Genomic DNA, 15,555 nt, shown 5'->3' with positions numbered 1-15,555 from the left:
CACTGTTCGCTCGTGCTGAAAACGAGATATTAAGGTGCTTAAAAGTCCAGAGACAGACAGGGGGAAACACATGTGCTTTGATCTCCAATTGTAATTCTTCTGAATCCCAATCAAATTCTGTAGGAGGGAGGATGCCTAATTTTGAGTTACACCACGAAGTAAAATCCAGGAGGAAGGAGTCCCTTTGACTGCCACAGCCGACCCTGCTCCTGCCTCAAATGTTCCTATCTATAAAGAGGGTATGCTAGCAAAATCTCCCCGCATCATCTTAAGAGATGTGTCAACTGCTTCAGCAGCTGGCTTACAGTTCAACGAAAGAAGGAAAGAGACTACTAAAAACAGGTCGCCCAACATCAACCTCACCTGCACTAACGGGTACTGGACTAGAAACCCTCTATAATAAAGAGCAAAATAAACTTAACAGAAGCAGCAAACTGAAGAGGCCCTTCATTAGTAGGAACTGAAGCAGAAACCTAAAAACACAATTTAAACATGATACAGGGACAGGTCTACTCCCAACTTCAATTTGTACATTGAGCTCCACAGAACCCAGCAGCAAAATGCATGCCCCAATAAGAGTCTATGTATTTTATAAAGGTGTAAAGTAGCTTGGGGCACAGGCAGTCCTCTGACATGCTAAGTGGACGCTTCGTGGTTCTACTTCTACAGGTAAGAAATCCTGCTACAGTCAAGGAGTTAAATGTTTGTTAATTTATCAGAGCCATATGCTGCTTGTTGCCTGGAGCAGTCACTTTAGCAACGATGTTACAATGACCCACCGAATCTGCCCCAAACGAACAAATATCTCTCTCTCTGCACTGACCCCGCCAAGGCCCAGCAATGCCACAAAGGAGAAATCTAAACTTTCTCCAGTACACTACACTACAATAACCTCCGGCGTACAGCCAGCAACAAGGCGTAGCTTTAATTGACTTACCACTAATCTTTGTGCATAAAGACATTTATAAATACACAGGCAGTGACAAATGCGACCGAGTTACATTATGAAAAGTGAAACACCATGTTGAGCAGAGCTAGTTACGTCACTGTGATACACACTGTTACTATACGATAGTTATAGTTTTTGATGTTTTTCAAAGTGAGACTTTGCGAATTAGTTTCTAGTCTTTATAACTGTACACTCTTCACACTTAATGCCCAGTTCGGAGGTTAAAAGCACACTTTTCACTACCAAACAAGGCAATTTGCACTATAGCTTGGTCAACACGTACATCTCTTAACAATACTCTTTACAAAGTGTTCCCTTAATATCGTGATTTCTTCCTAACAAGAATGAGCAAGCTAATGAGAAATGGGAGGATGGTGGGAGGGGGAAGGGGGGGGGGGGGGGGGAAGTGCTGCACTAATGAATGGCGGGAACCGGAGTAACCCTCATTAGCTGACAACCAAAAATAGCCTTGGCTTCCAATGCTTGGCTCCCTACTTCACTGACTCCCTTCAGCTTACATTACAACTCAACTGAGGCAGAGAAAGGGGTGAACATGCCCTCTGTGGTTCGCCTGCCAAACATAAAAGGCGAGGATATCGAGTTCTCGACAGATTCCAAATGGCGGCGAGACAGTAAGAGCTCTGTCGAGGGCTCAAGGTTAAGCCGCCCCCGACATGCGCGCGGCAGGCAGCGTTGCTTCCCCGCCCTGCAGCAGAGGCGCGCGCTGATTTCTGAAACCCAAGGCGAACCATTTCAATGCACATGCAAACAGATGGGAACGGCGCCAACTCACCTTAAACTTCTTGTTCAATCTACAGCAGTATCGATACAATAATGCCAAGTTTAGAGGGCCAAAATCTGCATAAAAACTGGAAAGATGCATCAGTTAGTCAAAATATTGAGAACAGTACAGTCTAATATAACGATATTTGCGCATTTACAAATGAAACATCCCAATACTGGGATACATTGCTACATTTTTCTCTGGCATAAATTCTATTATACATGCTTTTAGCAGCACACCAGCCTCTGCTTGATAAATATTAAAAAAAATATATATATATCATCAAATACATACTAAACGAGGCTAGAGAAAGCAAAACACGGTCAATGTTTGGAACGTCATTATAGTTTATTCCACAACCTAGGATAAGAACTCTCAAAGTCCCTACAAAGGGAGTGTGGTCGCACACGCTTTGCAGGAGTTGCTGCTTCCCAAGCTCTATGTGACAGTCAAGTGAAGCACTGTTTCTGCTACTTTAAGGGGAGTCTCGTGGCAATAGTCAGTTCTTTAAATGGGCCGGGGCTGTCTGGTACTGAGTACCAGCAATTTTTTATTTTGAGAAGAAAGTACCCGCACTTCAAGGTGACTTAATAAATTTAATTGAAGAATGCCAGCACTTCTAAGAAACAAACAGGTACTCTGGTACAGGATACCTACACTTCTATTTTTCTATTTCAAGCACTGGCAATAGTGACACCCCTTTAGCACCGGAGCCGGTGCTGCTTTCCTCGCAGCTTGCAGGAGCCGAACAGCGATAACAGACCGGATAAAACACAAGTGTTGCAACTACCTTGGTGCAGGTGAATCCAGGATGGCAGCTGCCCCTTCTAGGGAAGAGCAGAAAGAGGTCCTGCAGCTAAATGCAGCTGTTCATGCACAGTTGCAGTGGAGTTGCTCTCAGTGAAAAGGAGTGCGCTGAAACAGGTTGGCTCAGCAAATGTTCCCTCTGGTGTCAATTTTAGTCATAGGATCAGTTGTGTTCACGAGTTAAGGGTCTACTATATCTAAGGGCACATAAACTGGCTTGCCCAATGCCAGTGTGAGAGGCCTTGGGTTGACAGAGTCCCTTTGCCATGCTGAACTTTGAGGAGTGGATGTGTGCTACATATTTTCTCTGTTGGCTCGCTATACTGGTGCTGCTTAATTGCTTAATAAAGGTAAACCCAATAAAGGAAGACCGAACAAGGACACATCTGTGCTGAAGGCTGGAGTGAGAACCCCTAGTCTTGTGAATTTTAATTCCTTCCTTCAGTCAGGAATGGTTCCACTTTTGTGGAAAGAAGCACCAGTCACTCAGCTTTTGAAATAATCCTCTCTGGACCCTTTAACGATTTCCAACTATCAAACCATCTCCCCACTTTCACTCTGAGAAGATCACGGAAGTATCAAATAAACACGGAGTGAATTTTGGGAGAAAAATGAATTTCTACCTACAGTTCAGTCTGGTTTCAGAAAGGGTCTCAGTACAGAACCAGTGCCTGCAAAAGCCACAGATGACATACGATCCATTTTGGATGAGGATGGAACAGAGGCCCTGGTATTGCTTGACCCATCGGCCGCGTTCGCCAGTATCTCCTGCACCATATTGTTAGAGGCTGGCAGATACGGAGGGTTACAGGGACAGTCTTAGAAAATATGCAAACCAATGCATTGGGAAATATGTAAACAATCCACCTAGGTGCATCTCCTGCTAAATCCATCCAGGTAGGGGTGCTACAGGGATCAGTTTTGAGTCCAATACTGTTGAATCTACATGGGACTCCTCTGGAGAGACAAATTAATTATTTTGGTCAAGAAATTTTTGCATATGTAGAAACATTATTTAAACTCAAACTCAGCAGTTTTCTGGTTGTCTGGAAGAAGTTACTGGTTGGATGAGAAGTAACTTCCTTGCCCTAAAGGGGGCTAAAACCAAGGTGGTCGTCATTGCTAAACCATCCCTGTGGTCTCAAGACATGGTGGTCCGCAAAACTGTGCAGACCGCCAATGCCAGCACAACAGGCCAGAAATTTAGGAATCATTCCTTTACGATCTGACCTTTAAATCACAAATACTTACTGAAGTAAAGTGCCCCCTTTAACATGATCACTCCCACTCTTAGCCTGGCATTTGATGTGATTTTGACAGGAAGAGCAATGGGTTCCTGCTAACCAGGTTCCCAGTGCCAAATGTTTCCCAAAAACTGTGAAATTGCACCCCAAATGGCAATACCTTTAGCACTTCCTAGTAGGCGGTACCCCTGGTACCTAGGGCAAGGAGGCTAAAGCAGGTCCTTAAGGGCTGTAACACGAATTGTGCCACCCTAAAAGACCCCTTCAATACACACAGACTGCCCCTGCAGGCTGTGTTTCTTGGTGCAAACAAAAGTAAACAAGCATTTGCAATGCAATAGGTCTCGCATTTACGCAGGTTTGAGCTATTGGCATTGTAAATGACAATGCCTTCTTTATGTTTTGGTTTTTACAATGCCAATAGCTTAAACTTACGTAAATGCGAGACCTGTTGCATTGCAAATGCTTGTTTGCCCATTTTTTCAGGCTTGGTTTGGAGAGGTCAGCCATTCCTTTAGCTTTGGGGGCTTGGAATAATCTGAACTGTCGCATTTACATGCGATAGAAAAGGTTCGGAGTTGTTTTAGCAGTGATGACAGGGGCGATGGGTGGTGCAAGCTACAGTAGCCTCCTGGTCAGAGCCCTGGCACTTACTAGTTTACAAATTAAGCACTGCATAGCTCTACAATAAAGCACAGACCTCACCGAAACCGCATAAACCACCAATAAATTATACACCTGCCACAACACCACAAATTCACAAGAAAGCACATTCTGCCACGACTACCTACAAAGATGCAGTGCTTCTAAAAATATGGCAACAAACAAGTCACGAAAATCCCCAAACTAGGGAAAAACAACAGGCTTTCCATCGGACTCCTTTTTGACTCTGCGAATAAATACCGTGGAGTACATAAATAAAGAAAACTGTTTCAAGTGAAGAGGGTCCAACAAGTTATGCAACACTTTCACAAACCAATTGACCAACCTCCGAACAGTCCACTTCATCCCTCAAAAGGAGTCGGTCCATCCACACAGGCGCTGCCTTGACGGGGGACATTCTTGTCAGAAAAGAATATTTATCGCGTTTCCCTCCGCTGGAGACATAATTGGCTTGTTTTGGGTTTTCCTGTTTATCTTTCCTCTTGTAACCTTGTTTGCTCGCATTTAGTATCTCTCCGTGTCAAAAGGGCAGAATACACCGACATACCTGCCAACTCACATGATCACATCGTGTGACATGACTTCGGCTCCCATCACACGGTCTCCCGGTGAGGAGCCGATTTCACGGGGTGGCAGGGAAAACGAGTTGAAAACCACTTGTAATCGTGGTTTTCCAGCTCGTTTTCCGAGGCTTTGAGCTGCCGACGTCCATAAAGGGGTGTGAAAACACCCCAGGACATCGGCACCAGCCTCCGCAAGCTGTTTTTTAGGGGGGTTGGGGCAGAGTGGGGCTCAAAAGTGCCTCCTAGGTACTCCTCGGCACGAGGCGCCGTCCACTTCACACTGAGATTGTTCTGAAAGTTGGCAGCAGGTATGCACCGGGCTGCACTTTCGAACTCTGACCTTCTCGCCTCCCCCACACCCCCACCTCCTTCAAATAATAGACACCAATAGGCCATGGGCTGAGCAATGCGCCCGCCTCTGGCCAATTGCGTGCAGTCTTTTATAAAAAAGACGCATGCTATGGCCAATCGCGTAGCACAAAAGGAAACACACGCACGAGCGTGTGCGATTCCAGGGTTCATTTCCGAACCCTGGACAAAAGGACTCTTGCCTGAGCGAGCACTGCTATGCAGTGCAACGCAGGTCGCGAGACATAAAAACGACATGGAAGACATTCTTGCATGCCGTATAGATAAATGCAAAAACAACAATTGATGGACAGAATGCAGAACAATGTCATACATTCACCCCAGTACAGAGATCTGGGCCTAAATCCATCGTTTTTTGCTCACCATGCCATTCCAGTTTGAACCCAGCCATATGCAAATCAGTCTTGACCCTGTGCCCCATGGGAACAGTCCAGCCCGAACTGCCAAGCCAGGTCCTCCCTGGACTGGAAACAAGCATCCTAGGACCGGTTTCGGGCTTTCAGCCCTCGTCAGCCAGGATAGCTTGATTCCAGTGGCATGGAGAGCAAGGGACTCACGTCTGAGCATACCCTTCCCACTCGGGGTGACAAATGCAAAAACAACAATTGATGGACAGAATGCAGAACAATGCCATACATTCACCCCAGTACAGAGATCTGGGCCTAAATCCATCGTTTTTTTGCTCACCATGCCATTCCAGTTTGAACCCAGCCATATGCAAATCAGTCTTGACCCTGTGCCCCATGGGAACAGTCCAGCCCGAACTGCCAAGCCAGGTCCTCCCTGGACTGGAAACAAGCATCCTAGGACCGGTTTCGGGCTTTCAGCCCTCGTCAGCCAGGATAGCTTGATTCCAGTGGCATGGAGAGCAAGGGACTCACGTCTGAGCATACCCTTCCCACTCGGGGTGACAAATGCAAAAACAACAATTGATGGACAGAATGCAGAACAATGTCATACATTCACCCCAGTACAGAGATCTGGGCCTAAATCCATCGGTCCAGGGAAGACATGGCTTGGCAGTTCGGGCTGGACTGTTCCCATGAGGCACAGGGTCAAGACTGATTTTCATATGGCCATGTCTAAACTGGGGGTGTAGTGGGCAAAAGAACGATGGATTTAACCCAGATGTCTTGACTGGGGGAGAATGTATGCATTGTCAGCATTCCGTCCATCATTTGTTTGTTGTAACGCTTTTCGCCCTAAGTGGGATGGGTATTCCCAGACGTGGGACCCGTGCTCACTACGCCACTGGAGTCAAGCTATCCTGGCTGATGACGGCTGATAGCCAGAAACCGGTCCTAGGATGCTTGATTCCGGTCCAGGGAAGACATGGCTTGGCAGTTCGGGCTGGACTGTTCCCATGAGGCACAGGGTCAAGACTGATTTGCATATGGCCATGTCTAAACTAGTGGGCAAAAGAACGATGGATTTAACCCAGATCTCTTGACTGGGGGAGAATGTATGCATTGTCAGCATTCTGTCCATCATTTGTTTGTTGTATAGATAAGTCATAGCAACAGCAGGCCTAAAAGCTCTAAAGCAAGGAGCACTATACTACATGTGAGGACCTATTTGCATGGGCAGATATGCCCCTGTGCTGGTCAGCTCTATTGCTGCCAGTACAAGTGAACAGGGAAGCCATTTTGAGTCCATGGATATTGGTGAAAACAAGTTCACCAGTTATATGATGGCTTCACTGAAAATATCAAACATCTCATATGGATAAACCCACAAGGATGTCAGTGTTGGATTTAACAATACAAGCACACAGAGGGCACCTTAGAGGTGCCTCACGGAAACCTACCAGTTAGTTACTGGTGTGCTGACTGACAGGTTTTCACCATCCTGCCACCAAAGACAAGTTTCTGACCCCCAAGGGTGAGTGCCTTAAGCCTGCTCGGGTAGAGGGTGTTAACACCGCCTCCCACAGGATGACCGGCAGATTAGCATTTCAAGGTAAGAGCTTCAAAGAGCTCACCAACTTTGGTATGTGAATCTGGCTTCTCACAGGAGAGGAAGCAGACCCCCTTTGTCCAGAGCCCTGTGACACCTAGGCAGGCGGGAATATTAGCAGGTTAGATAGGCGCGTCCACCCTAAGGCTAGTACCACCCCTAAGGTGGGCTACCTGAAGTGGAGGCGGCTTTTCAGCGTTACCCATCTTGGTGTTGGTAAACGTAGGACCGTTGTTAGAACTGGGGTCTCTAGTTAGGAGAGGTAGGTACCTTTGACCAAATAGGGACCCTTGCTTCCAAGTCAGGGAAAGGAGTTTACACTTCTGGATAACCCCTGCTCACCCCCTTGGTAGCTTGGCACGAGCAGACAGGCTTATCTCAGAGGCAGTGTGTTAAGAATTTGTGAACACATACAGTAATACAGTGAAAACACGACAGATGGGACACCACACAGGTTTTTATAAAAATAAGTACTCTTTATATAGACTTCACACAAGACCACAAACGACAAAAATCCACAATACTGTAATCAAAATTGACTTAAAGATGGTAGAATTAGCATAGTTCAAGTTGTTGGTAAATGCGACAGTTCTCACAAAAGTACCTGGATGTGTAACGCAAAATAAACAAAAGGGCTCGCAGCGTTGGAGATGCATCAGTTCCTTGCTTCGGGGGAGACGATGCGTCGCGCCTCAATGCTTGCGCAGAGTAGGGGATGAGTCTTGATCCTTACCGGAGAGGAGGTGATGCGTAGATTCTCGTGCTGCAGCCCGGTTGCAATGCGGCAAGATGGCGCCTCGATGCGATGCGACAATCCGGTGCAATGCGATAACATGGCGCCCTTGATGTGACGACGTTGAGACAATGCGACACGCCCTGCAGCCTTGTGGCAACTCTCGTACTTTGGAGCCGCGACAGGCCCTGCGACACGCTTCTCCGATGATGCGACGGCGACCCTCACAGTTGCGACGCGCCTCAGGTGATGCGACAGCAGACAGCTGCGACAAAGGCACGCTTCTGGAAGATGCAGCGGCAGCACGCTTCTCCGGCGATGCGATGACTACAGCTGTGGCAGCGACACGCTTCTTCTCGGTGCGTCGCGCTTCCAGCTCCCAGCGACACGCAGGCTTCTGCAGATAGAATTCCCAGCAAGGAAATTCAGAGGGGAGCTGGTGGTGAAGTCTGTTGTCCCCGAGACTTCAGCAGGAGGCAAGCACAAGTTCAAGCCCTTAGAGAAATGTTATGCAAGATGATGAAAGTTCTGTAAAAGTTCCTTCTCCTCTCCTTGGTAATGAAGACACCACTGCAGGCCAACCCAACAACACAGCACACTGGCAGGGGGGCAGTCCAACTCCTACAGCTTCATTTGGTTCTTCTCCTTGGCAGAGGTTTCTTCTTGTTGTTCCAGAAGTGATCTAAAGTCTTGGGGTTTGGGTCCCCATATTTATACTACTTTTCTCTTTGTTCTCTGAAGGCAGAGAGGCCTTTGCCTAGTCCAAACCAGTTCTGGTCAGTCTTGGAGCACTTTGTTTACCTGACTCCTCCTTTCCTTTCAGAGTGCAGGGCAGAGACATCAGACACCAGGAGGTTGAGCCAGCATTGTGGAGGTAAGGCACAGCCCTATTGAGGTCCCAGGTGCAACTCCTCCCACCCATCTACATGCATATCTTCCTATTCAGCCATGTGCCGACTAACCCTCTGCCCTGGAATCCCCAGCCCCTGTCACTCACAGAACCAGACACACAATACACAACCTAGCAGAGGCAGGCTTGGGCAGTTAAGCAAGAAAATACCTACTTTCTAAAAGTGGTATTTTCAAACACAGAATGTTAAAACCAACTTCGCTAAAAGATGTATTTTATCATTCTGAGTTCAGGCATATTAAATTCGAATTTCTACCATGTTCCCCGTGTCAGTTAGGATTATAAGATGCAATAATCAAACTGCCCATTCTTGCCTATGGAGAATAGGTGGCCTTGCAATAGTGAAAAACGAAAATGGCTTTATTTCACTATTAGGACATGCCACACACACCAGGGCATGTCGTACCTTATACTTACAATGCACCCTGTCCTTGGGCCTACCATAGGGGTGTCATATGAAGATCAGGGAAGGTTTAGGGACTGGCAAGTGGGTGCACTTGCCAAGTCGACATGGCAGTACCAGACTGCACATAGGCTCTGCAATGGCAGGCCTGAGACACGCTTTACAAGCTGCTTCTGTGGGTGGCACTAACAGTGCTGCAAGCCCACCAGCAGCATTTGATTTACAAGCCCTGGGCACACATGGTATACTGTACTAGGGTCTGACAAGTAAATCAAATAACCCAATCATGGAGTCACTAATCAATACATCAATTTAACATAGGGAGCACTTGCACTGTGGCACTGAATAGCAGTGGCACAGTGCCCAAAGCATCTAAACCAGCAACACATATCAAAAACAGATGAGGCAATCAGAAAAAAGTGGAAGGGAGACTCACGCCAATGGTACCAGGTCTAACAACCGGGTTATGCCCACTTCCCTCAGAAAGTGGTCATATTGAGGGGTCATAAAGGGGGCATAGTGACCCCACGGGCAGGTTGCACCAGAACATCAGATCCTGATGACCTATGAAGGAGGACACTAAAGAGCTGCGAAAGCAAAGATTGAAAAGAGCAAATTACTTGGCACCACCCCTGCCAGCCTTTCTGCTATTCCGAGTCGAATTGCGCAAAAAAAGTCTCTTCCCGCAAGCTGTTGTGCCTCCAAAGACTGGGAGGACTGCCTGCCTTCAATAAAGACTCAAGAACTCCCATGGAGCAGCGGGCACCCAAAGAAGAACGGTGAGGACTCCAGAATTGCCAAAACCAGACGGCGCCAGTCTCCACTGCACAGAGCCCTCCAGCCCGGGTAGAAGTGGGCAAACTGTGTTATCATGGTCCCAAAGACTTCAAGAGATATAGTACACTTTGGGTTCACCTCTAGTGAACTCAGACGCACCCCTGCAGCCTCTGTTTGCAGGCCCCCCTCAACAGCGAGTGCTCCCAGATGAAGAAACCAGAAACATCAAAGACCCTCTACACCCGGCCGTCCTGGTTTGAGGCAAAGAGAACCACCATTGTCCCCAAGTCCCCTGGCATCGCAAACATTTGATCCCTTTGCTTGGTTCAACCAGACTGGCCTCCCAGTCAAAATCTGCAGCCGCTTTTCACGACAAATCCCCATGGACTAACATTGGGCACCGCCGCTATATTGCACCATTGCACTCGGCCGTCCTAGTGCTGATGGAGGTGTCCTGCTGGTGCTGCCTCAGACCTTGACCCATACTTATCTTAAGTACAGGAGATTGGTGTTGTAAGTCACTGTACTCTACCTGTATGCTGTATTTGTTGTTCCTCCCATAGGATAACATTGCAGCTTCTGAAAAACGCTCCGTTGATTTTTTAAACACAAAAGTATTTCTCTTGAAAAACATACTTACCAGATTGTATCGATTCTGGTGCCTTAACATATATAAAGATTTGTTATTTTTATTAATTGGTGTGGATCTCCTTATTGAGTCATGGGCATCATATATTGACTATTGTGGGTATTTGCAGATTTCTAACACTCCTCTGTTTTTTTTTTTTTTGAAAGACCTTTATTCAGAGATTCACGGTACACAGCAGAGAGCCTACAACCCTTATGGGCCGGCCGCGGAGAATATACTTGCATATGTCTCGGATCACACAGCCCTGTGCCGTCAACCCGGAGGTACAGCGGCGTTGAAGGATGCAGGAGTACCAAGGTGTAACCAGAATGTTGCAGGTCTAGTGTCCCTCAGAACATCCACAAAAGTATGGGCATAGTGCCCCAATAGGCATTAAGGTGCCAAACAATCAAACTCCCCCCCCCCCCCCTTAACTACCGGTCAACACTACGCTCGTCTTACGTGTCCATGGCTCGGGGCTGCAGCCTCCGCCCCCCTCCCCAGCACCCCAAGCCGCAGCAGCAGGATACTAGACATCTCCGGGTTCTTCCTGCGCGATGGCAGGAGGCTCACAAATGCCCCCCCTAAAATCGTTCCACTTGGCCCATACCTCAACCCATTTACGAGGGCACCCTCTCGCCACATACACAGTTCTTTCCTGCAGCATGCACCAATCCATATCGTTGTTCCAATCTGATAGTTTTGGTGGAACAGCGCTTCCCCAGAGCCTGGCTATGTTCCTCTTCGCAACCATTTGCCTGAGTGTGACCCAGAGCCTCCCTTTTGGCGGCAGGTCAGTTGGTTCCCATATATTGAGGAGGCACCTTTTAGCCTCCGGGCGAATCTCCACTTACCACACCTCCTCCATACACCGCACCACTCTTCTCCAATACCTCTGAATCTTCGGGCAGCCCCACACTACGTGGAAAAACGTTCCCGTGTCCCCACAAACCCTCCTACAGAGCGCTGTGTCTGCCCTCCCCATCATGTGAATCTTCAGTTGAATAAGCCGCAATCGGGCCGATATCGCGACTTCACGCGGGGAAGCCAAGGCATAAAGCCACTCCTCGTCATCTATCTCCAGCCCTTCAGCGACCCACTTTTCTTTGAGGGGAAGAAGCATATCTGGGGGGTTATTGATAAGTTTTTTGTAGGTGAGGGATATGGCGTGCTCCGCGAGATGTCCATCCAGCAGCCTATCTTCAAGGGGGGAGGCCTGTGGCAGTTTGGCCTCCGGTGGGATATTGGCCTGCAGGGAGTGACGTATCTGCAAGTACCTAAAATATTCGGTATCCGCCAGCTCGTATGCTTCTCGCATTTGGGCGAACGTGCGGATCCCGGCAGGCCCCCAGATATCTTTGATCTGGGAGATGCCGATCAGGTCCCAGTTGCGGAACCCCTTGGTGCGTCTTAGATTGCCCAATGCTTCGGAGGCCCAAAGTGGCGTGGACATCAACACTCCTCTGTTAAGCCTAAGGCTGCTTGACCATACTGTCCCCTTAGAAGAGCACCTGGGGATTGCTACAGCACGCTCATGTTCACTAGTAAGGGAATATCTGGACACTTTAAACAATATACTTCTTTTTGGTATATCATATCAAGAGCCAACTTGCTATACTTACACTTACCGCCACATGTATGAGTTTGTTGTGTTAGTCGAAAGATTCTTCTTAATGTCCCAACTTCTTTGAGAGGTACGATAGTCCAAGCTTTATTACGGTCTCAGCTGGACTACTGTAACTCCTTACTGGTTGGCTTCACAATCTATTTAATTGACCAAGTCTAGCTACTTCAGAATGTGGCGGCAAAGCAGCCCTTGGACTAAATCGTAGATTGTCAATCTCAAATCATCTCCGCAACCTTCACTGGCTGCCAACGATGACTAGGAGCCTTTTAAAAACGCTCCATGATACAAGAAGCGACAACTACATGGCCGCACTTTGCCGCACAACATCACAGATTTTGAGATCTGCATCTCAGCATCTACTTTGTGTTCAAAGATACAAAAAACTGAGGAGAAGATCTTTCTGTAATTACTGTCAAGGTTGGAACAGCATGCCTTTATCATTGAGGGTACAACATCATTTTCTGAGCTTTCATAATCAATTGAAGACTCACCTTTTTAACTTAACTCTGTAAAACGTTTTGGTCAGGCTGTCATTTTTTTCTTTTCCTTTAAAGGATAAGCATTTAAGTCACCTGGACACCTCTTGCGGAGGTTAATGCTGCACTATATAAACAGGCCATTCATTCATTGTTGCTGTTGGTTTGGCCCACCAGAAATTAGTGCAGAACTAAACAGAGATAAGGGAGCCAGTGTCACAGTCAATGAGAAGGTTCTCATAGAATCACAGGAGTATCTCTATAAGATGGACAATATAAAGACCAAAGTACCGGAGGTCAAGGTCAAATTGGAAGCCTCGGTGACTAGAGTGGCAGGGGTGGAGGCATCCACATCTGTGTTAGTGAACTGCAGGAAACAATGATGGCTTCACTAATTTTCACCAGAACACCACTGAATCTATTTTAAGTGTGGTGTCTAGAAGATGCCTGGAGAATAGGGATCAGAAGATGACTGAGATCGGATGATAAATGGGGTCCACCTTCATATGACAACTGAGGTTTTTGAACAAATAAGGGCCTCCAAGTGACTGTGCTTTCACAGCAGTCTTGAAAAGAGCACCATGCCTGCCACCAAGAGGTATGGGATGCAGTTATGTCCCAGTGCACATGATACTCACTTTATAGGAGGCTAAACAACTTGATATCGTAATGAAAAGGCTACTCGGAAGGGCAAGGTGATGCGAAATGGTAAACATATTCTATTTTTCCTAGAAGTTAGACCTCCATAATTGATAAGAGAAGTTACTTGCAGAATGTATGCCATCAAGAGCTCAAGCCAGGGTCCTCTACCTAGCCTGCTTGAGAGTTCTATCAAGAACAAGGCCTCCAAGTTTAGTTAGGTGGAACCCGGCCACAACAGACATTCCTATACAGCACCTGCGATTTGAGCACCATGATATCTTCCACTTTTCTTTCCTGCTCACTCCCTCACCTCCATCAGAATGTCATTCTTCCCTTGCAGTACAGTGAGTGGGATATCATGATAGGTCTCAGTCACTCTGATGTTGTCCTCTTGTTTGGGGAGATCAAATGACATTATGGAGTTTTAACATGTTTTTTACAAAACCACTGTCAAGTCCATGTTGTCTCCCCATGGAGGAGTAAATACTAGTCTTCCTCACAATCGACTGAAGTTGCTTATTGAAAAAAATTATATTTGTCTCCTCTGGTACCGGAGTAGGTTTTTTTGCTCACCATCACGTCTGCGGCTTTGTACAGATACACAACTTTCTAAAGCTAAATAAAGTCTTTTCCTTAGTTTGATTACAGCAAAAGTTGCTGGTAAAGAATGAACAGGTGGCCCAGACATTACTGCACAGTCACCTCTGCCGCACCAGGACCAAACAGAATACCTCAAAGAAAACAGCATACACTGCCCATGTGCACGTTTATTTACATACCATTTAATAGCACCCTTAAGCCAGTTTCCAAACAATCCTAAAATTTGGTATGCGAGGCAACTAAGGCACTGATACTGTTTTGCCAGCGATGTGTTTGCGTGTACCTTTGTGCTTTCACTAAGCAAATACACAAGATAGGTTTTCTGCTCTCAATCCCTGCAAGTTAGTTTGTGCATGTGGGGTACTTCATATATGTAACATTTGGAGACTACCACGTAGTATCAGTCATGCAAACCTACATAATTGGTTATGTCTGCGATAATCTGTCATACGACATCTTCAGTGTTAGGACACAGTACGCATGAGACCCTCTACAACAACAAAGTCTACAAGACAAATATGGAAATTATAAAACAGATTGCAAGTAGGTCTGAGCCGCAAGCAGTCAATCATTTGTAGTATAGCTATGTTATGTCAAGGCTTTGGTGGGAGAAGGGAGATGGCAAGAGCACGTCACACCATTAGAAATGCACGGTACACTGCACGTCATGCAGAGGACCCTCCGCTCAGCCAGAGGACCAAAAGCGTGCACCACACATTTCACAAGCTGGTAGAACACCCACACCACTAGCAAGAATGAAACACCTGGCCCTCCAAGAAGGAAGGAGACCATGTTGCATGCAGTTTCTTGCCTAGCTTCACCATTCCCATTGACCAGATTTACTCAAGGGGGGGGTAATGGGGACGTCAGTCTCACCTTATGTCTATTATGAGAAGGGACAGCCAATGAGTATTAACGCTTTTCAGACTTCTATTTGGGTTTGTTGTTAGCTTTGAGGTATTTGTATTACTGGAGTTACCTAGGAATCCAGAGTCCACATAAAGTGGCAACTTAATTCAATGAGTCACACATCAAAGCTACGCTTGGGCCACCCAGTCTCACAGCAGCATGCCTTAAAGAAGAACTGGGCTGGTGCGCCAATGTTCTTGGAAACAGATCTTAAAATGCTAAACAATACACAGGCTGGAGGACATGCAAAACTGTTTCTGGATAGAGCCCTTGAGAAGACTATTCCTGTATCATTTTTTCTGCCCATCATCGATCAAACTGCTAAGTGCTTCACCCCATTCCATGATAACGATACCTCAGTGGTCCTAAGTGCGACATGGATACACTGTCCACACAGGATCAAAACAAAGACAACACCTTTCCAACCACATACTCTATATGGTGTAGCATGTCACCCATGTAGGCAAGCGCTTCAGTGACCCACATAGGGTGGCAAAGCACTATATAAATCTTGC

At 46.8% G+C, this 15,555-nt stretch overlaps 1 protein-coding gene across 2 annotated transcripts in view; it reads right to left on the bottom strand.

Moving 5' to 3' along the window:
• Positions 1-15,555, bottom strand: part of CDC14A (cell division cycle 14A) — a 515,591-nt gene that overhangs the window by 445,302 nt on the left and 54,734 nt on the right. For both annotated transcript variants that reach the window (XM_085601899.1, XM_085601900.1), the window contains exon 3: positions 1,743-1,818. In XM_085601899.1, the coding sequence (XP_085458025.1) occupies positions 1,743-1,818 (76 nt within the window). The remainder of the gene's footprint in view (positions 1-1,742; positions 1,819-15,555) is intronic.

This window comes from Triturus cristatus, chromosome 4_2, assembly GCF_964204655.1.
Source record: "Triturus cristatus chromosome 4_2, aTriCri1.1, whole genome shotgun sequence".
NCBI lineage: Eukaryota > Metazoa > Chordata > Amphibia > Caudata > Salamandridae > Triturus > Triturus cristatus.
Note: the sequence above shows the minus strand (reverse complement) of the source record. Positions and strands in the feature narration are given on the sequence as shown.